The 23,661-nt window shown below is 28.1% G+C and overlaps 1 protein-coding gene and 1 pseudogene across 1 annotated transcript; both read left to right on the top strand.

Moving 5' to 3' along the window:
- The first annotated feature begins 240 nt into the window (after positions 1-240).
- Positions 241-2,086, top strand: LOC111307271 (tetrahydroberberine oxidase-like). The gene has a single exon (XM_022905291.2). It carries the CDS (start codon positions 291-293, stop codon positions 1,905-1,907), a length of 1,617 nt encoding a protein of 538 aa, XP_022761026.2. The 5' UTR covers positions 241-290; the 3' UTR covers positions 1,908-2,086.
- Positions 2,087-14,047: 11,961 nt separating this feature from the next.
- LOC111307269 (tetrahydroberberine oxidase pseudogene) lies at positions 14,048-15,868 on the top strand (annotated as a pseudogene).
- Positions 15,869-23,661: the final 7,793 nt, after the last annotated feature.

Below are 23,661 nucleotides of genomic sequence, written 5' to 3'. Positions count from 1 at the left end.
ATTTATCAATATAAATTATAATATAATAATTTTATATTTTACACATATTTAATATAAAATAAATTCATCACATGTACCCAATTGATAGATCTAAAAATTTTTTAACGATTCAAACCTAATTAATTTTGTCAGGGAATGAATGATTTTGACTGCAAATAGCTAGCTTTTAGAGTCATACATCTACGGCGCGCGCAAATTTTATTCACATGGCGGGTCAAATCAGTTCCATAACCCTATAAATAAATAAGGTCTGCTCCCGATGAAGCCTTCACAAAATCATCATTTCAAAGATGAAATCTCTTCAATATTCAATGTTTCCATTTCTTTTTGTTGCTCTCTTCTCATTGTCATGGGCAACGTCTTCAGCTAACACCCATGAGGATTTCCTTCATTGCCTTTCTTCACTTCATCCTGAGGACTCATCTTCCATTTCTAAAGTTATATACACCCAAACCAATTCATCATATTCATCTGTTTTGGAGTCTTTAATTCATAATTCTAGATTTCTTACGCCAACTACCCTCAAGCCTTTGGTTATTGTAACACCACTGAATATCTCCCATGTTCAAGCAACAATCCATTGTTCAAAGAAACATGGGCTCCAAACTAGAACTCGAAGTGGTGGTCATGATTTTGAAGGTCTTTCCTATGTCTCTGAAGTTCCATTTGTCATCGTTGATTTGTTTAATTTTCGATCAATCGATGTTGATGTAGAAAATAAAGTGGCATGGGTTCAATCAGGTGCAATTATGGGAGAATTATATTATAAACTTGCTGAAAAGAGCAGAACTCTTGCCTTTCCAGGTGCTCTTGGCCACTCTGTGGGGTTTGGGGGATTCATTAGCGGAGGAGGTTACGGCTTATTGTTTCGAAAATACGGTCTTGCAGCTGATAATATAATTGATGCACAATTTATTGATGTTAAAGGGAGAGTTCTTGACAGAAAATCAATGGGGGAAGATCTGTTTTGGGCCATTCGAGGAGGCGGAGGGGGAAGCTTTGGAATTGTCCTTTCATGGAAAATAAAGTTGGTTACTGTTCCAGCAACTGTGACTGCATTCTCCATAAGCAGGACCTTGGAACAAAATGCAACCAAACTTCTTCATCGTTGGCAATATGTTGCACACAAACTTCCAGATGATATATACCCCTCCATTACGATCGCAACGATGAACTCTAGTCAAGATGGGAAAAGGACGGTTGTAGCTACCTTTAGCTCCTTGTTTCTTGGTCAAACAAATGAGCTCATTCCATTGATGCAAAAAAGATTCCCTGAACTCGGACTGGTTAAAGAAGATTGCATTGAAATGAGTTTTGTCGAATCTATCATCTTCTTGGGCCTCCTTCCAAATCGAACCAATATTTTACTTGACAGGAGTTATAGAGTTTCTTTTCTTGTTGCTACTCCTTCCTTCAAATCAAAATCTGATTATGTGAAGAAACCGTTTCCTGAAATTGCATTCCAGGGTATATGGAACCAACTTCTTGAGGAAGAAGCAACATCCGCTACCTTAAACTTTGTTGCTTACGGAGGTAAAATGGATCAAATCCCATCGACTGCAATTCCATTCCCGCATAGAATCGGTAACTTGTACAAAATAAGTTACAACATACGATGGCGAGAAGAGGACAACATAAATTCTCAAACGTATATAAGCTGGATTCGGAAACTATACAGTTACATGAGTTCCTATGTTTCAAAATCTCCAAGAACAGCGTATATTAATTACAGAGATCTTGACATCGGAATGAACAATATTGAGGGCAATACAAGTTATGCGCAAGCAAGTGTTTGGGGTCGTAAATATTTCAAGAAGAACTTTGACAGGTTGGTACGTGTTAAGACAATGATTGATCCAGAGAATTTCTTCAAGCATGAACAAAGTATCCCCCCTTTTTTTCCTTGAATAAAGAAGAAAGATCATATTATGAGTTGAATGTGTAACCTAGAATAAATTTGATGTCTGCAATTTGCTTTGCTTTGTTCTTATAGTAGGTTTTGTCAAGAACGTAGTGTCAGCATTTGCCGCCATATGTCATTCAATATTATGATAAGCAATAAATACTGTATACAATTTTCTTTTTATATCTAAGGGGATTATACAATGGAAGGCATCTCATAATACTCGTTATATTTTCATCTTAAATATAAACCCCCACCTCTTCAGGATGGAAAGTTGAGATCTCTAAATTGAAATACCAATTATCTATACTTAATACTTACTATATATATTAAAAAAAAATCAAAAGTACAAATATTGAAAGAAATATATATCATTTGATATTTCATCCTTTTTTTTCCCACCATTTGATATTTTATCCTTAATTAATGATTTTTTATTAAATTAAAATATTGGCAAATTTATTTATTTATCAATATTGAAGTTCCTTAATTATTAAAATAAACTTTACTTAGTTGCTAATTTTCTTTTTAAATTAAATATTGATTAATTTTTATGTATTTTCTTTATTGGTTAAGAACTTATCATTAAAGTAAATTGTTCTTAATAAAATTTGAATTTAGCTATATAAAAAACTAGAATATTTATTCCATTAAATCATGAAAGAGTTCAAATAAATAATTTTTACGTATGTCTAACTAAGGATTCATGGTGCTGTTGTATCGAAATATTTTTCTTAAGTTAGATTAGATTTATAGTAAAGTTTTATCATCTTTTAGGGTAGACAACTTATCAACATATAATTCATGGTTTAAGACATTAACAATTTTCTAACGGGATGCAAACATGGTTGAATACATAATTTATTTAATCGGGTATGCATTCTTTGTTATATGTAGGTTGTGTAATTTATTTGAGAAGTATTTGTTTTTTTATTTTAAATTTTGTTTTCATTAGCTGGAATTTTGTTTTTTCAACATTACTAGTTTACCACTATCATCTTTTGGATTAAAAATTTTTATTAATATTGAACTCCAAAATCTATGACTTATACCTAAGAATTTTGAAAAATAGATGATCAAATTCAATTGTTAGAATTACTAAAATAGCATTACTTCAAGTTCATATATATTTGTCATTCAATTTATCTAAATAAATTATATTAAATATTTTATATAAATTACATCAGCCAACCAAAAAATCTCAACGAAATATGAAATATTTCGTAATTTTAAGCTTCAAATTACAATAAAATAAAAATTTATAGTTTTAATTTCATACTATAAAATATTAAAAACTTATTTTAATTACAATAAATTTGTTTCTTTATTATGGGTCAATATTATATTTTTTAATTGTAATTCAATTTCGTTAAATTTTGTAACTGTAATTTTAATTTTGCTGAATTTTTTACATAATGTGACAGAATTGATGAAAATTTATTATTTGTATTAAAAATAATTTTGTAAAATATTTCAATTTCATTATTTTTTGTCCCAAAATCAATGAAATTGAAATTATGGTAGCAAAATTTGTCATTTGCATTAAATATTCCCTTAAATATGCTAATTTCATTTAAAAAAATAAAAAAAATCAAAATATGCTGATAAAATTAAATAAAATTGAATTATAGTGAAAAATTTTATATTGAGTCATAGTGTAGTGAAAATTTTCAACTTAATCCCACAAAATTATGATAATCAATTTATTTCGATATTCAAATTAATATTGAAGTTAGAAACATTTGTTATTTATGATAAAAATAACCAAAAAAAAATCTATTAAAAAATTTTTTTGCCAAAAAAAATTTTCCTCTCTTTATCTTTAGTTCCTGTAGTAGGCAACAGTCTGCTTTGGCTGCTATAATTGTTAAATTACATATTTCCAAGTTGGGAAAAGGATATCTAATTGAAAGTCAGACTTTAATATTCCACGATTCAATCAAATTAAAACTGTAGATATGATTGACTTCAGATAATCAGATTGATTTCTGTATATTAAAAATAAATTAATAAATTCAAGTTCTAAGCAGTAGGATTTCCACAAATTAATCAAAATTGTCCACACTTTTCAACTTTTTTTCAAACAGCAATACTCCATTTAATTTTTTATTTAAAATTATTAAAATTTAATTTGATTTGAAAACTAAAAGTTATATTAACTGAAAAACATAAAATTACATATTTTTTATTTTAAAAATCTTGTTAATAGAAGTTTAAGCTAAATTGCTAATATTGAATGCTTAGAAGTTAATTGATAAAGTATTATACCAAGTTTTAAGTTGGAATCCATATTTTTTTTATTTTTTATGTGAATCAAGATCATTAGTATTTTCTTAAACCATCATTTTAAATATATAGATTATATCTTAAAATTTGAACGTAAATAATCTTTTATATTTAAATTTCTAATATTACTTACTTTTATCTATTTTTTATTATTCAATATTTTGTATTTAACATTGAATTATATATATATATACATTTTTTAATTTCTCTAACACTGTTACTGTATCATGGGGGCATCCAATAAGAATTTGTTTTAAATTTGTTAGAAAAAATACATAAAAACTTCTAGAAAAAACTTTAAAAAAATTATCCAGAGGTTTTAGTCAAATCTAGCCTTTTCCATGCAACAAAGTATGTCACTATTGATACGGTTTTCCAAAATATAGACATTTTCAACAAAATTTGATGTCAGTAATTAATGTAATGAAGTCCGACCTGACACGGGACGTTATTATATATATATATATTATTTCAATAGGACAGAAGGGAGAGAGGTTAGAGTCGAAAAGTCACATAAATTTTTTTTTTCATTAAGACTTTTATTAAGATTTATTTGACAATGTGATTCTCGAGATATTATTTTTTATAATTAAAAATTTTAATCATAAAACAATGCAATTCCGACAGAGTAAAAATAAAGTTGTTAATATCATAATAAATAATGTTTTGATTATTTTTTAAAAATTGTATATACTGATATCAATTATTTTGATATATTATTTTAAAATTTTTTATATAATATAAATATATTTATAAATATACATAAATTTATATATATAATACTACTACTAATAATATGCCAAATAAATGTATAATATCTTTAAAAATCAAATAAATAAGTTTAAGAGTATAAAAAATAATATCATTAATCTATCATAATATTTTCAAATATTTAATCTGATAAAGTATTTTTTTATATAAATATTAAGATAAAAAAAATTAACATTAGTTTCATAATTGTTAAAATTTTAGAAAAAGAACATAATTGCTTTTTTTTTTAAATGAAATATTTAAAATTTTGGTTTAAAAAAGTAAAATATAAAAAATTATAATAAAAAATAAAAAAATTAATTTTTAATGAGATTTTATTAATTAATTTTATTTTTGTTAAATTTAAATAATAAATGATAAATTAAAAATTAAGACACATATTTTTATATATACATTTACGTATTAAACAAAATAAATTAGAACAATATAAGTTAGTCTATTGAAATTCTAAATTAAAATTTACTAAAATTAATCAAAATTAACGAAAAGAATAAATACTATCCCATATTAAATATGATATAAAAAATAACCTATAGATATACCATATTTAATGTAATTAAAACGTATAAATCGAATCGAAATTAATAAGGTTGTATAAAAATGTTTTCACATTATCCAATGAATTTTAAATTTCGAGCTTTCGCCTGAATATGCCAAATTTCATCTTTTCAACAGCCTTCTTTGTCTTTTGCATGAAAAATCAGAGCTATGACATTGGCTTCCAATCGTAATTTGACTTCAAAGGGCTGTTATTTGTCTCTTTCCAACCTTTTTCCACTGTGATCCTCGTGTTCTTATATGGGGGACTTTGGCTTAGTCTTATTGAAAAATTTGTCCTTTGGCTTATTTGAAAAGAAAACAACACTTTTCGTTCGATCCCTTTCGTGGAATCATCGAACTCAACTCTGACGTAATTTAGACAATTAATTTTGAAACATTTTATTCATATTTTCTATTCAAATATCTTCTTTTTCTTTTTTTTAATAATTGAGGTTGTTAAAATTTCAACCCTTGGCGTATAAGAATTTGACTCAGAAAATTCTTTCCTTTGCCTTATCCAGAAGATTTGAATTTCTCAATTAAACAATTATCTTGGGTTTAATTATAATAATAGTGCGGCAGAGCTCAGGAAAATAATAGATTTTAAAGAAGTCCACAATAGATTCAAATTGGCTTAACTTCAACACGAACGACGTCTGCGTAAGGCAAGCTAGCTTCCTGCCGAGGCAGGGGATCTACTGGGTTACCGCAAGAAAAGTCTATAGTCTCTACCGAGTCAGCTAAGAGATTATCTCTTATTTTCGGTTAAGAGATTTTGATTAAAGCTGCAATCAAGATTGTCAAATTTAAAGGTAAATGGGACGTGTTGGGCAGGCATAGCCATTCAAATATTAGCCCATAAGTTAATTGACTGTGCTATTTCAATATTAATTTTTAACTTATCGTATTGATAAGATTCATGAAAATTAATGGTATGACCCAACACGACACATGATTTATAATCTTCATTTGTCGTGTTGTGCTAGGTAAGACACTATTTTTCGTGTCAATTTGGGCCAAGCACAACCTATTAATATTTTTTTTAAGATTTTAATTAATTTTTAAAAAAAATTATTTATTATTATTAAAAATAACATATAAAAATAAATAAATATAAAATAAAATAAAATAAACACATAATTTATGTGGTTTAACAAAATACCTACAGAGATAAATAATAAAATTCATTAAATAAAAATATTAAAATTATAATTTTAATATTTAAAAATAAAACACAAAACACAAAACAAAAAATATAAAATATAATATTATTATTCTATTTTTCATTCTTATCATCTAATGATTCATTTATATAATATATTTTACCTTATGTTTGAGCATCTCTATTTACCCGATCCTTAAGTAATATGCACATTTAAATAGTATTTGCTCTCATTTTTGTCCTTCTTTCATCACTAGCTCTACCACCTACGCTAAAACAGGATTTTGAGGCAACCGTGGACATGGGTGGGCTTAGTAAATCACATGACATGACTGAAAGTACTGGCCATGTATTTTGGTTGTTTTTCCACCAAACCAAAATATCAAAAGTCTTCAATTCATCGTCTAAGTGATAAAACTTTATTTTGCAAATAGAATTAGAGTTCAGAATAAAAACTAATATCAGAAGTAAGAGTAAAAATATTACTACTGCATTGATTTGGTAGATTTTATTCTAGAAAATTTCATGAAAAAGCTATTGTGTTTTTATTACTAATGGAAGGTTGATTTTGAATTTGTTTTCTACCACTACCATATAAGGAATCATATAATGTATACATAGAACACAAAGTTTCATGAATGGATGTTTTAACACTATAATGTCAATGAAATTTTGCATATTTTAATAATATGAGTCTATAAATAATTCTCATATTTTAATAATATGAGTCTATAAATAATTCTCCACGAGCTAATTTTATTCTAGGATCCATGATTGCAGCCAAATAACTTACAAGCGGGAGATTTTACCAATATTTTTGTAATTTAAATTCCATACCAACACAAATAAGTTGAGTACTAATTTCCTAAAGTCTAAAAAGGCATGAAGTTGGATAGTAAACACTTGAAAAAGTATGAGTAGCTTCATAAAACGTTTCTAAAAATTTACATAGATCCCATTCGGTATAGGTTATATGACTTAATTTAGGCATCCTTTCATTGTAAAACATTGTAAGAATATCTTTATATTCTATTGCAATGTGCAACATTTCATAAGTAGACTTCCACCTATGTGGAAAATCCAATTTCACTTTTTCTAACTTTCTTCTTATGTGTCAAACACAATTTTTTAAATTCTTGAAAACTGGCACTAGAATGCAAAAGTTGAATACAACCTCGAATTTTTTAAATATGATCATGAATATGATTTAAACCTTTTTGAACACATAAATTTAAAATATGACATGCACATCCAATGTGAAATAGTTTACCATTTAAAATCGATTTTAAAGTAAATCTTAAAAGTTCAATTGCTGCATTATTGTTACTAGTGTTATCAAATGAAATCGAAAAAATTTTGTCTTCAATATGATATACTTTGACAACTTCAAAATTGCATTAGCAATCATCGATCTAGTATGTCTATGTTAAATGTGTTTAAAACTCAAAACTCATTTTTGTATATTCCAATCATCATCTACCCAATAGCCAGTAATACACATATAATCTAGGTTTTGCCAACTGATTCATATATTAGAAATAAGCGAAATTTTAGTAGAAATTTTTTATAAACTAGATATTAAATTTTTTTTATAAGAAAAAAAATTTTAAAAGCATTTGATCTAGCAATATTTTTGAAACTATTTTATAATTAGGTAGTACACCATTTCTAATCAAATCATTAAAACATTCATCATCTGTAAAAACAAGTGGTTGCTTAAACCACACTATAAATTTAGCTACTATAAATTTAGCTAATTGATTATACTAATTATCTTGTAAAAAATGAAATATAGCTAAAGGCCCATTAGGATGCTGACAAATTGTAGTTTGTGTGGGATCATTAGAAGCAATAGATGCAGCCTCATGTTTTTCTTTATGCATTCTTAAATGAACAGTCTCATTGATTTATGACTAAAATCTTTTTTACATTTTTTACACATAGCTTTATTCCCTTTAGCTTCAACCTCTTCTATTTTAAATAAATTCCATACATCATTCGTTCTTTTCTTACAACGATTTTCTCTAACATCAGTTTGATTAATTATATCTTTATCATTATGCTTTGCTATATCATCATGTGATTCGGAAGGAAGAGTAGAACTATCAAATTTTGACTTGAGAGTATCATTAAAATATAAAATATGCACAAAGTCAAAATTTTAAGATGAACTACCCATGATGATATTGTAAGAATAAAAGAAATAAATGAGAATTTTAAATTATAAAATAAAATTATGACTACAACAAAATAAAATAAGTAATATGACACAATAAAAATAAATAAAATACTATTACCAAAATGGCGCAAATGTGTTGACAGTTGATATTTTGGGTTACTTGAATGCCTATTTTGTTGTTGGGTGTGCCTTTCACTTGATACTTGATATCTTAACTTGAGAAAATTAAGTAAACTAAGTTAAGGAAAAAAAACAAATAGAATGAGAAGCAACTAAGCAACTTTGAGAGATTGATAAAAAAAGTAGATGGTATAGAAATTTGAAGATGTTGAGAAAATGGAAGATTATTTGGTTGATGAAAATTGTAAAAAATTAGAAGGTATTTATAGATGTAGAGAAAAATAGTCATTGGTTAATTAATAACAATGAAATTAAATAATTTTACCATATGTTTGTTAATAGCAATTAACAAATTGTTAGTTACTTATTTTGAAGCAAAACAATGAAATTAAATATTTTACCGTTGCTTGATTTTAGGAGTGATTTTTTCGAACTAACTTGATTTGTGGAGTTAGATGAAATGTTATTATACTAAGTTAATTACAGTCGTAAATAAATCTATTAATTTCTTTTAAAAATTTACAAATCTCAAATATAATTTTTATCTTCATAAATTAAAATTGTATGTAGAGGTTTTGTTTTTGGATTAAAACAATGCATTTTATCTTGACATGTCATCATATATAAATTATTATATATATTATAAGTTTAAAGATTTTGATCATATAATTTAAAAAAACATATTAATTTTTTTATACATACAAATTTAAATAAATAAAAATAATTTATGTATTTGATATTATTTCGTGTCCAGTCGCGTCGTATCATAAACTACCCAACCCATTTAACACTTTTACACTCAAATGTGGCATGATTTAAAACTTTAAGTCACTTTTGAGATGAATTATTATGTTTAAAGAATAATAAAATTGAATTCTTAATAAAAGCATTCAAATGACTAAATCATAACATTCGAATGTCATAAATAAATTTTATACAAAATGTGAAATCTTGTAAAGTATTCAAATGCCATAAGATCTTAAAATAATTTCATTGTTTTTTTTTGAATAAAAATTTCAAGCTCACTGCTTAAGCAAATAATGCATGTAATTTTCAATAAATAAAATGCCCAAGATATTATCTTTTTAATTATTACTGAACTTAATATAGATACTCCATTTAATTTAGAGTTGTAATAGCTGCGGTTAAATAATTATCAGCTATTAATCCTCCTATCTTTTCAATTTTTGGGCTCGTTTTGTTTAGGCTTCTAGTTAATTGGACAATCAATGACCCAATTGATTAATTAGGTTTAGACTCGGTTCTTTAATCGGGCTAAAATCTAGCCCATTAGTTCAATATAGAAGCTAAATTGGAAATTCAGGCTTAATGGGCCATGTAGGCTCTTAGTACCAGGTGGCCGAAGTTGTGATAAAAAATAATGATGCCAAAATCAACCGAAATACAAAGAGCTTAGATGGCCTATTATCATAACGAAAGCCCAGAACAACAGATTCCTCCCAAATCCACACAACGGTAAAACCAAAAATTTTATTTACTGAAATTTAGTTTTGATGATGATGACGATGATAGAGTAAAGATTTAAGCAGTGCAAGTGTTATATAATTTTTTATTATTAGATGAAATTAAAATTTTAATACTTATACTTAATAAATTTGATTTAAAGATTAACATTTACACTAAATTAAATGGATCCTTCCTCATAATGATAATAATAATTAAAAAAAAAAACTTTCATATTCAATCATAATTATTAAAACTTTACAATTATCATTGACGTGATTTCAATAAAATGATGTTTGTAAAAAATTAAGTTTAATAAAAATAATTATAAACATTACGTATCTTTAATTTCATTACATATTTTAGTTAATTTTTCTTATAAAAATAATATTTTTAATTTTTAGGATTTTGATATTTTATTGACCATGCATTAGGATTGTTTTAAATATATTTTTTTTATTTTAAGTGAAAAGAAACATTTTGTCTGCATTAAGGCATTTTAACGAATATGACTTCTTCCTTAATGAAATTATTATTATTATTATTATTATTATTATTATTATTATTATTTTTTAAGTTACAGAAGGAGGTTTGAGTCGATAAAATTCCGCATAAAATGGTTTTTCAAATACAAACATTTTCGAGAAGAATTGGGGTCAAGAATTCAATTAGATTTTTTTATTGAAAAAAGTGAGATGAATCATGATGATTGCAGAAATAGCAGAAATTGTCATCACGTATGTTGAATTGTACATGTTTCGCCCAAGACTAGGCAAAAATCGCCTTGAAAGTCTGATTTAGGATTTTCTTTTCATTAAGTCCATGGTCTTCAACCTTTATTTTCTTGGTCGTCTCAAGAAAAGTCACTCCTTTTGATGGACACATGCCATTTCTTAGATTTAAAAAAATATATATAAAATTACCTTAAAAACAATTAATTCGTATTAAAATCCAAAACCTTCAAAACCCTGGTTTAAATTCATAAAAATAAATGAGACTTAATTAAGTTCATGGTTAATTTTTCTCTTGTATTTAAGCCAAATTCAATTGCAAATTAATATATATATATATATATATATATTACAATTACGAGTTTATAATTTTTAAAGAGTCAATTTTTTATATGATCCAATTAAGGTAAATTTTTTTGTATTGAATGGTTCAATTTCTTTATTAATATTAACAAATAATTAAAATTTTTTTCCCGCATTAGTCATTTTTGTTCAGTAGAGGTTAATATAATCCATTTACTCTTTTTGAATTCAAATTAATTTTCATGTTCTCAAAATCAAGAAGAAATAAAAAAAGAATAGTGAAAGGAAATCCGCATTTTACGAATGTATTGACTTTTATATCCGTTGATTCAAACTTTTACATGAGGGAAACATCACCGCATACGTGGATGAAAATTTTTATCAAGTCCTGTAGACAAATGTATAGGACTTTTGATGGGCAGGGTTCTCATTTTCAAGGACGGTAGAGAAAATTTTCCTTCCATTTTTCCGGGAAAAACAAATTTCTATGACCTTCTTTCGTTCCAACTTCCAAGCAGTTGTCTTAGTAATTTAGCCATTTAGACAATTATATATGAATTTATGTTTGATATATTATTAGACTATAAATTTTATATACTGTTAATGAATTAAATAATATCATCTCATAAATAAATAATTTTTTTTAAATATTAATTTTAATATATTTATTTAAAGGATTAATATTTGTTCATTAATAAGTGATAATATTTTATTTACTGATAATATATAAAATATACACATTAACAATATTTTAAATATAAACCCATTATATATATACACGAAGCTACATGTGTTTATCTATTTAAGAATTAACATCAAGTTACTTCAAAAAAAAAAAAAGAAAAAGGAAATAACATCAAGGTAAAACTTAAGTAAGATTGTTTAGGTCTGGCGTGATTTTTTTATTAAAAGTTATTAAATAAAAATTTAAATTGATAAATTAAAAGATTTTATTAAATAAATCAAATAAAATTACTCCCATGTGAAAATAGTTAATCTAATTAATGGTAAATACTAATTTTTATTTACCAAAATTTCTTAAATATATGCAACCGAAAAGGTTGCATCCTAATTTGAAAAAAAAAAGAAAAAACCAAATATATAACCGGTTTAATACTAAAATGAGAAACAAGCATTTAACCTTTATACTATCATTTCTGATAAAAAAAAAATCATATCATATATTATATCCAATGAGAGGGATTTAATAATTTTTTTCCAACTTAATTTGTTTCTTCTCAGATTAAATATGATAACAACATAGTTTTAATTTTGGGTGTTTGAAAGCACTTCTAATTAGGCCAATTTTTTTTTTTTTTTTTGGCTTTGGCAGTAGATTTTGATCAATATTAACGGTGTTTCAAAAATGCGGCAGCTCTGGCAAGAGATGGAACGGACTTTTACAGTTACGTGTCCACAATAGATCCAGATTATGCAACCATTCACCCCTAAATCTTCGGAATTTTTTTTGCTTGCAACAGTAACTATATGAGCAGCTGCCTTGTTATATTTATCATTAACCATATATTTATTTATTTTTGATATTTGAAATTGATAAAAATCATTAAATCTTGGTTATTAAAATTAAAAATTTAATAATATATCATTGTTATCATTAATTATATATTGTGATTTTTGGAACGGAACCATTAATTAAAGAAATTTCCATTTCCTCCACACTTGTGAATGACATGTAAAAAATTAAAACTAATTGTATTATTTTTTCATTATAAGTTTTTTTTTTTTAAATAGCCAATAAGACCCATTTTCGATATTAAAATGGAGTTTTTGAAACCTTTAGGTATGAGATTTGAGTTTTATTGTAAATGAAATTTGTCCAATTTTTATGTTAATCTATTAATTCATTGATTTTTTATATTGAATATAATTGTTACGTTATATATATTATGAAACGTCAACATTTAGCATACGTATGTAGGAGAAATTAAAAAAAAAAAAAAGATTGGAACGTATGTAAAACTTGCATCATTCAAAGATTTATTGTTTTCCATTTACATATAGGTTTTCAATCATACAGCAGAGAATAAAAGAGTCGCCTTCTTTGAAAGCAAGAGAGAAAATGATAAAATAATTTTATTCATTCTCTGATGTTGTTATTGACAATTGTAAGTCATTAAATTTTGTTCAATTGTGGAAACTGGTTCATTGGATCTCTAGTAGTCGAAGACAGTATCGGTCAAGAGCAACTGTCGATTTTAGATGCGATATAAAAATAATATAAAAAATTAAAAATTATGACAAAACAATATTTGTTTGATCAAAATAAAATATAGTATATTTAATATGATAATTTTATATTTTATACAAAACAAATATATATATATATATATATATATATGGATACAGAAATTATCCTGACATCACCAATTAGAGAATAGAGATGTTCTTAGGCAAAATTTGGGTGATTCAAACCCAATTAATTACGTATGGAAATGAATGAGGTAGACCAACAATTCACATATATTGACTACTAACAGCTACTTTCTAGAATCAAACTTATACCGCGCGGGCTGGGAAACTTCAATTTTGTTGACATGCAGCTCAAAGCATTGCCCATAACTCTACAAATAAGGAGAACGATGAACTCTTCACAAAATCATCAGTTTCAAAACCAGTTTCAAAATGAAGTCTCTTCACTATTCAATGTTGCCAATTTTTTTTGTTGTTCTCTTCTCGTTGTCATGGGCAACTTCAGCTGACACCCAGGAAGATTTTCTTCATTGCCTTTCTTCATTTCATCCTGGGAACTCATCTTCCATTTCTCAAGTTATTTACACAGAAAGAAATTCATCATATTCATCTATTTTGCAGTCTTCGATTCATAATCTTAGATTCTCTACGCCAACTACCCCCAGACCTTTGGTTATTGTAACACCATTGAATGTTTCCCATGTTCAAGCAACAATTCATTGTGCAAGAAATCATGGGCTTCAAATTAGAACTCGAAGTGGTGGTCATGATTTTGAAGGTCTTTCCTATGTCGCTGAAGTTCCATTTGTCATCGTTGATTTGGTTAATTTTCGATCAGTCAATGTCGATGTAGAAAACAGAGTTGCATGGGTTCAATCAGGTGCAATTACTGGAGAATTATATTACAGAATTGCTGAAAAGAGCAGAACTCTTGCCTTTCCAGGTGCTCTTAGCCACACTGTGGGAATTGGGGGATACATTAGCGGAGGAGGTTACGGCTTATTGTTTCGAAAATTCGGTCTTGCGGCAGATAATGTAATTGATGCACAATTTATTGACGCTAAAGGGAGAGTTCTCAACAGAAAATCAATGGGGGAAGATCTGTTTTGGGCCATTCGAGGAGGTGGAGGTGGAAGCTTCGGAATTGTTCTTTCATGGAAACTAAAGTTGGTTCCTGTCCCAGCAACTGTAACTGTATTCTCAGTAAGCAGGACCTTGGAACAAAATGCAACCCAACTTTTTCATCGTTGGCAATACGTTGCACACAATCTTCCAGACGATATATACTCTGCCGTTTTGATTTCAACGATCAATTCTACTCAAGATGGGAATAGGACAGTTGTAGCTACCTTTATTTCCTTGTTTCTTGGTCGTACAAATGAGCTCATTCCATTGATGCAAAAGAGATTCCCTGAACTCGGACTAGTTAAAGAAGATTGCATTGAAATGAGTTGGATTGAATCCGTTGTCTTCTTGAGCCAACTTCCAAATCAAACCTTGGATATTTTACTTGACAGGAGTTACGGAAGTCCTCTTCTTAGCCCTTCCTTCAAAGCAAAATCTGATTATGTGAAGAAACCAATGCCTGAAATTGCATTGCAGGGGATATGGTCCCAACTTTTGGAGGAAGAAGCAACATCCGCTACTATAAACTTTATTTCTTATGGGGGAAAAATGGATCGAATCTCAGAGACTGCAACTCCTTTCCCGCATAGAATCGGCAACTTGTACAAAATAAATTACAACATAGGGTGGCAACAAGAGGAGAACATGAATTCTCAAAGGTATATAAGCTGGATTCGGAAACTTTACAGTTACATGAGCTCTTTTGTATCGGAATCTCCACGAGAGGCGTTTGTTAATTACAGAGATCTTGACATCGGAATGAATAATGAAGGCAATACAAGTTATGTGCAAGCAAGTGTTTGGGGTCGTAAATATTTCAAGAAGAACTTTGACAGGTTGGTATATGTGAAGACGAAGATTGATCCAGAAAATTTCTTCAAACATGAACAAAGTATTCCTCCTCGATTTTCTTAACTAAATAAGAGAGATCATAGGATGAGCTGAATGTGCAACCTAATAAATTTGATGTGTAATCGGCTTTGCTTTATGCTATTAGTAGGTATTCTCTACCATATACTTTCAGCATTTGACTCCATATGTCATTTAATATTACGATGATTGATAAGCAATAAATAGTGTATACTGTCTTCTTTTTATATATAAGGAGATTATACAATGAAAGGCAACTTATAATTCTGGTTATATTTTCATCCTAAATATAGCCCCCACCCTTTTAGAATCGAAAGTTTAGGTCTTTAAATTGAAATCTCAATTTTGATAATGAGGGTGTTTCATGCTGAAGAAATTCATGAGATTTTTTATTTATGAATTCTTAAAAAAAAAATTTAGAATATAAGAGGATATATATAGCTAAATATCAAATACAGTTGTTATACCAAAATCCCATAATATCCTAGAGATAATAACAACTCACCAAAAACTTTTTAACAAAAAAAAAATAAAAACTACCAAATAGAAATTTAGTTAATGAACCAAATTTCTTTTATTTAGGAAATAACCAAAAAACCTGAAATACTAAATAAATGACAGTTAATCCTAAAGGTTAGGAATCGGTTTTCCACACTGTTCTCAAGTTGGGTGGTAGATATCAATGATGCCTAACTTGGTTTTCAAATTCTCAAAATTGTCATGATGGAGAGCCTTGGTGAGGATGTCGGATGTTTGATGTTCTATTGGAGTATAGACCAGTTTGACTGCACCTTATTCAATCTTCTCTTTGATGAAATGGTGATCAATCTCTACATATTTCGTTCGATCATGATAAATAGGGTTCTTGGCAATGTTAATAGTTTTTTTATTATCACAAAACAACTTCATTGAATTCCCAATTGACTTTTCAGTTCCTATAGCATTCTCTCAAGCCAAATTCCTTCACAAATCCCATGAAACATTACCTTAAATTTAGCTTTAGCATTTTTTCAAGCTACCACTACTTGCTTCTTGTTTGTTCAGGTGACCAAGTTGCCCACACATGTGAAACACTTTGTAGTTGACTTATGGTCTATCATAAAATCAGCCCAATCTGCGTATAAGAAGATCTTGACATCTCTGTTTAGTGTTTTTCTCAAGTGCAACCTTTCGTTGGGACTTTTGTTTAAGTATTGAAGGATCCAATATACTGCTCCCATGTGTATCTTTGTAGAATTGTTCATAAATCTGCTTACCATACTTACAAAGAAACCAATGTCTTGTCTAGTGTGTGCCAATAAATTAATTTTTTCACATGTCTTTAATATCTGCAAGAAGACTTTGATTTTTGGTTCCCATCTTGACATTTAGGTCCCTTAGGGTATCCATTGGTTTACAGTCGAATATCCTTATCTTTTTAAGAAGATCAAATACATATTTTCATTGTGAAACCAAAATACCATTTCTTGATCAAGCTATTTCTATACCCAAAAAACATTGAAGCTATCCCAAGTCTTTTATTTCAAACTTTTTAGCTAGAAGAGTTTTTAATCCAACTATTTCCTCTTCATAATCTCTCGTGAGGATAATATTGTCAACATGAACAATCATAATAGCAATCTTACTATTTGGTGAATGTTTGACAAACATAGAGTGGTCGAATTGGCATTGTAAGAACCTATTCTTTTTAACAACTTTAGTTAACTGATCAAACTAGGCGTGAAGAGATTGCTTGAAGCCATATAAGGATTATTGAAGCTTACACATCTTGTTGATGTTATTCTAGGTAACCCTAGAAGAATCTTCATGTAGACGTTTTCCTCTAGACCACCATTTAGAAATGCATTTTTTATGTCAAGTTGGTGAAGAGGCCAATCTAGATTGGCAACAAATGATAGTAACATATGGACATAATTTAGTTTTGTTACAAAGGCAAATGTCTCTTCATAATCAATCTTGTAAAATTGAATGAACCTCTTAGCCATAAGACAAGTTTTGAATTTGTTTACACTTTTGTTTGTATTGTGTTTGATAGTAAAAATCTACTTATATCTCACTTAGCTCTTTTTTTTTTCAAAAAGATCAATAAATTTTCATGTGTTATTCTTTTCAAGTGCTTGCATTTCTTCCATTACTGTAGCCTTCCATTTTGGTTATTCAAGCACTTCTTAAATGGTATTTGGCATATGAACATTAATTAATGATGTCACCAATGCTCAGTAAGAGATAACCCTTTCATAGGAAACAAAGTTATTGATTGGGTGTTGACTACATGATCTTAGACACTTTCTTACGATAATAGGTTGATCAAGATCACTAGGAAAATCATCAGAGATAGGTTCATTAAATGTGTTACCTATATGAATTTTAAAAGTCTTTAGATTTAGTTTAGAATCTTGGTTTTGTATTGAAGATGCATAAGTTTTTATCTCCTTTTGAGATTTTGGTCTCTTTGAGTACACAATCATTTTCTTAGATTTTGTCTTTTACATGGTTTCAGGAGATTTTAGAGACTCAGGATAACTAGTTGACCCAGAAAAAGAAGAAAGATTATTTGAAATGGGAATTTGAATTGGTAGATAAGTAAGGAAAGGATCGGATGATGGCTCAATCTTCTAAAGTTGATATTTCCTAAAACTTTTCCCTTGAATATTGGCTTTGGAATAAAATGGTTGATTTTCAAAGAATGTGATGTCCATAAAAGTGAAAAATTTTTTGATAGTTGGTGAATAATATCTATAGCCTTTTTAGTTTGGTGAGTAACAAAGAAATACACATTTGAGTAATCAGAGGTCTAGTTTACTATGTTGTAATTGGTGTATATGAAAGAAGGTAATACATTTGAACACTTTGACTGGTATTGAGAAAATGATTTGGACATAAAGTTAGGTTTTGATAAGGGTTTAATGGGGGGTTTGAAATTTTAGTACTCAAGAAGGCATTCTATTGATAAGAAAGGATGTTGTCAAGATTGTCTCTCTTCAAAAATGTTTTGGGACATGATAGGCTAGCATAATAGATCTTGCAACATTCATCAGGTGTCTATTTTTTCTCTCGACAACTTTATTTTGTTGAAGAGTTTCAAAAAATTAGCTCTAATGAACAATTCCTTAATCTAACAAGTAAGATCCAAGGGCTGAGTGATAGTATTCTTGCCTATTATCTATTATGAGTACCTAAATTTTTTCTTGAAATTGAGTTTGCACTATTTTATTGAAGTTTTGAAATATTGAACTAACCTCTGACTTGTCTTTCATGAGGAATAACCATGTAACTCTGGCGTGATCAACAATAAAGTTAATGAACCATCTAAAGCTTGTAATATTGTTAACCTCAGATGGTCCTTAAACATCATTATGAATCATAAAAAAATCATGAGTTCATTTATATGGTTGATTTGGATTTGAATTGCGAGTGTGTTTGAAAAATTAATAAATTTCACATTGATAAGACTTGAAACTTTTATTGAACAAATTAGAGAATGATTTTTTAAGGTACAAAAAATTTGGATGTCCTAAATGATAGTACCATGATATGATTGTATTTTCTTTATTTTTACTAGAAGATGAAATTGAACAAGTGCTTTTCCATAATTGTATCTTAGATTCTTTATCTTTGAAAAGATAGAGTGTAACACATATCCTAGCATTACCCATCTTTTTCTTCAAATCCAAGCCCTGAAATTCACACATGTTGAAAAAAAATTTAGTAACACAATTAAGATTTCACATAATTTTACCAATAAACAGATTAAAGACATAAAGAATAGAGTAAAGCATTATATCTTTTGAAATAATGACTGAACATGTCCCAGCTACCTGGGAGAGTGACCCATTTGCTATTCAAATTGTAAGATTTTTAGAATATGGGTTGTATTCATAGAACACCGATGCATCACCAGTTATGTGGTCTGATGCGTCTGAATCAACAATCTAAGATCTTGATTTTTCAAATTGCACAATTAGGGCATTAAAAGGGTTACCTTTTTTTTCTCAATAGACACCATGTTGATAATTGACCCAATATTCTAAAGAGATTACTGAACAATTTTTGAAGGAGTTTCAACTTCTCTTTATTGAATGGGCTTGATTCAAGAGGTGTTGAAGTTGTCTCGGTGGTGGCAGAATTTTTATGATTTTTTCGATTTAAAGTAGAACATGGTTTATAGTCGGTAGGTTTCCTATGGATTTGCCAACAATTTTCTTATGTGTGTCCTACTTTTTGATAGTGGAATCTATGAAATTAGTTACTATATCCTGAATCGCACAAAAAAGATAAAAAAACTCGTCAAGGTCTATTACCTTTTTTTTGTCGATTATCACCACCTTGGTAGGAATGTGGTCCTCGTGTAGCAAGGGCTGAATTTTTTATCTCCCGTGGATTGTGTGATGTCCCTAACATCACTTTCCTTCTACTTTTTTCTCTACAAACCTCAAAGAAGACTTCTTGGATGCTAGGTAATGGCTTGATGCTAAGAATTCTCCCGTAAACATAATTAAGGCTCTTGTTTAATCCTGGTTGAAACTTATAAACTTGGTCTTTTTTCACTAGTTTCTTGTATTGTTGGCTACTATCGGGGCACTTCCATGTTATTTCTTCAAAGATATCTAATTGCTACTAATAACGAGTAATGGAACTAACATATTCCATGATAAAGGAGTTTCTTTACCATAGGTCATGTAGGATTTTCACAGCATCTCAAATCTCCTTGATAGTTTTGTAGTATATGAAATTCTCACCAATCTCATTAGTCATAGAATTGATCAACCACGACAATACCATATTATTTTCCAACTTTCAGGTATGATACTTCAGGTTATCCTTATTTGGTGAAGCAACTACTCCTATAAGATAAATTTTCTTACCTTTTTCATATAGACAAATAGCATCACTGATTGAGACCATTGGATGAAGTTTTATCCATTGAGTTTGTGGCCAGTGATAGGTAAAATAGAGGGTTCGGACACACTAGTGCAGCTTATGGTCACATTCTTTGGATTAAACATTACTTCTGAAGTGGTGCTTATTTTGTTGTTGGCTATGGCATAGATAGAGAGATAGAAAGAAAGGAAAAATAGATAGGTTTTTATGGTTTAGGATAAATGCTTTGATATTATGAGGAAATTCATGAGAAATTTTATTTATGAATTCTTAAAAAAAACTTTCTAGAATACTAGAAGATATATATAGATAAACATCAAATTTGGTTATTTTACCCAAATCTTATAATATCCTAAAAATAATAACAACTTACCAAAATTTTTTTAACAAAAAAATGGAAACTACTAAATAGGAATTTGGCCAATAAACCAAATCTTTTTATTTGAGAATAAAGCTTAAAAAAGATTTCAATTGAAATTATATAGCAAAAAAATAAATTTTTATTTCTTTCTTTCGACCTTTGGCATAATAAGTTGGATGCCTTGCTTACAATTATATTGTTTATTGTTCATTACTTTTCCATAACCATTTGGATTAGGAATATGTTTTTTCTTTTTCACATAAGCTCATTATACAAGGAAGGTCTTGGTCTTTCTTGAAAAAGTAACAAATTAAGTGAGAGGCAATCTTATTTGATACGAGGCTTAAATGTTTGAATTAATTGCTACAATTTTTTTAATAGAAAAAAACTTCCATTGGATGACTAAGCATCAAAATTACAAATAGTAAGAGATATACAACATATTCCCTTCTAACACTACAATTGTGTAATGTTATCAGGCTAGGAATTAATAGCTTTCTTGGTATATATAAATTGACATTTATCACAAAGTTGTTCTTAAAACCCCTTAGCCATTTGAGAAGTAGTAGTGGCAAGGGGTGTAGTAAAATTGTAGACAAAATCATGATAAAACTTGTTTAGGTTTGACCTAAGCATCCAAAGCACAATCAAGTAACATTTTAATTGGTTTTGTTGACTTGCTTTGGTTAGAAAGTTCAACATCCAAATCCATTATTTTCAATGCATTTCTTTACATATGAGTAAAATCTACCATAGATTTATTATGGTCAAATTAATTGGTCAACAATCAACTTGGTCAACATAGTAATACCTTAAATTTGCTTAGATAAGGCATACCTAAACAACCACGTCACCTGCACCCAAGGAAATGGCTTGCTCATGTCAAAGGAAGGTTCACCCAAGGTCACACTAACAACCTATCAAGATAGTCACTTCAGAATTAACCACTTGACATCCAACTTACTTGAGAGAATTAAATATAACCCATACCTACCTGAAATCATTAAATGTGACTCATATTTACCCACGTAGACCTTTTTCAAGCTTTACATAAACATTAAATCAGCTATTAATTATCTCAATCAGATCACTGCCTCTTAGTTTCATATATAAGGTAATTGGAAAACCAGGTAAAAGACAAGAAGAATTCTTGACCTTATTACACCCATTGAGCTTTCCTTTCATTGAAGTTTCTCTTACACACCTCACAATCTCTATGTTCCTTATCTTTTTTATCATTTCTCAAATATAATATTGACATGAGCATCAAAACGTGTTTTAGAGCAACAACTCCAACATCCCCTAACAAGTGTTCTTTAGTTGTAGGTTTAAGCTACCCTTTCTTTTAATCTCACCTCTTTTTTTCCAATTAAAACACCTAAAAACATCATCAAAACATATATATATATATATATATATATATATAGTGTGTGTGTGTGTGTAGAAAGATTTTTTACCTTATAAACCTTAACAATTCTAAAAGGATTGTAGATTTGTTAAAAAGTGGAAGAATATGGCCCTTTTAACAATGAATATGGAATACCAATTTTATGGGGATTTAAATAGTCAATTTTTTATATGTTCGAATTAAGGTAAAAAAATTTTTAATGAATATTTCAATTTTAATTAATATTAACAAATAGTTAATATTTTGTTCCCGTATTAATGATTTTTGTTTAGTAGAGCTTAATATATCCTTTTACTCTTTTTGAATTCAAATTAATTTTTATGTTGTCCAAATAAAAAATATGTAAAAAAAAAAAAAGAATAGTGAAAGAAAATTTGCATTTTATTTTATATATGAAAGTATGACTTTTGTATTTCTGAACTCAAACTTTTAAATGAAAGATAATGACTTGAAGACTGAAAAATTGATGTTATTATTATATATATATATATATATACATACACACACATAAATGGGTTTAAGGCCCATGAGATATATCCAAAAATTAGGCCTAACCTTATAAGTTAAGTAAACATAATATACATTTTAATAGCTCCTTAAACTCAACATGGTTTGAAATGAAACATCTGAAGTTTGAAAACTAAATAACAAAAATATGAACTTAAAAAAGACTTTGAAAAAAGATTTGTCACTTACAATTTAGAAGAAATATATGATAGCAAGATGGTGCTTTTGTGTATCTCTTGTTTGATAAAATAACAATATATTTCAATATGTTTAGTCTGTTCATGAAAAATATCATTTTAAGCAATTTGAATTGCACTCTTACTATCACAAAAAGAGTGAAAAAATATCATGTCAACACGTAAATCCATAAATCGACACAATCCTTCAATTTCTATTATAGTGTCTGAGAAAGCATTATACTCTATTTTAGCACTTAAACAAGCCATAACTGTCTGCTTTTAACTTTTTCAAGATATCAAGGAATCACCCAAAAAAAACACAATAGCTAGTTGTAGAACATAGATCATTAACATCACTAGCCCAATCAAAAATAAAGAAAGCATAAAGTTCAACTTTAGAAGTTGATAAAAATAGCAAACTTTTATGTAGCATTGCTCGCAAATATCTCAATATTGTAAGAATTGCAACAAAGTGAATTGTCTGAAGTGTAGTCATAAATTGGCTTACAACTTGAACCACATAACTAATATCAGGTATTATAACCATTAAATCTATAAAACTACTAACCAATTGTCTATACAAAGTAGCATTATTGAGAAGTTTTCCATAAGTAGCTTTTATTTTGACATTAGTTTCAAGAAAAGTGTCAATAATTTTAT

The sequence above is a fragment of the Durio zibethinus genome, chromosome 22 (genome assembly GCF_047325235.1).
Source record: "Durio zibethinus cultivar Kanyao isolate XHJ-2024 chromosome 22, ASM4732523v1, whole genome shotgun sequence".
NCBI classification, from domain to species: domain Eukaryota; kingdom Viridiplantae; phylum Streptophyta; class Magnoliopsida; order Malvales; family Malvaceae; genus Durio; species Durio zibethinus.
This window is presented reverse-complemented; position numbering and strand designations above follow the sequence as displayed.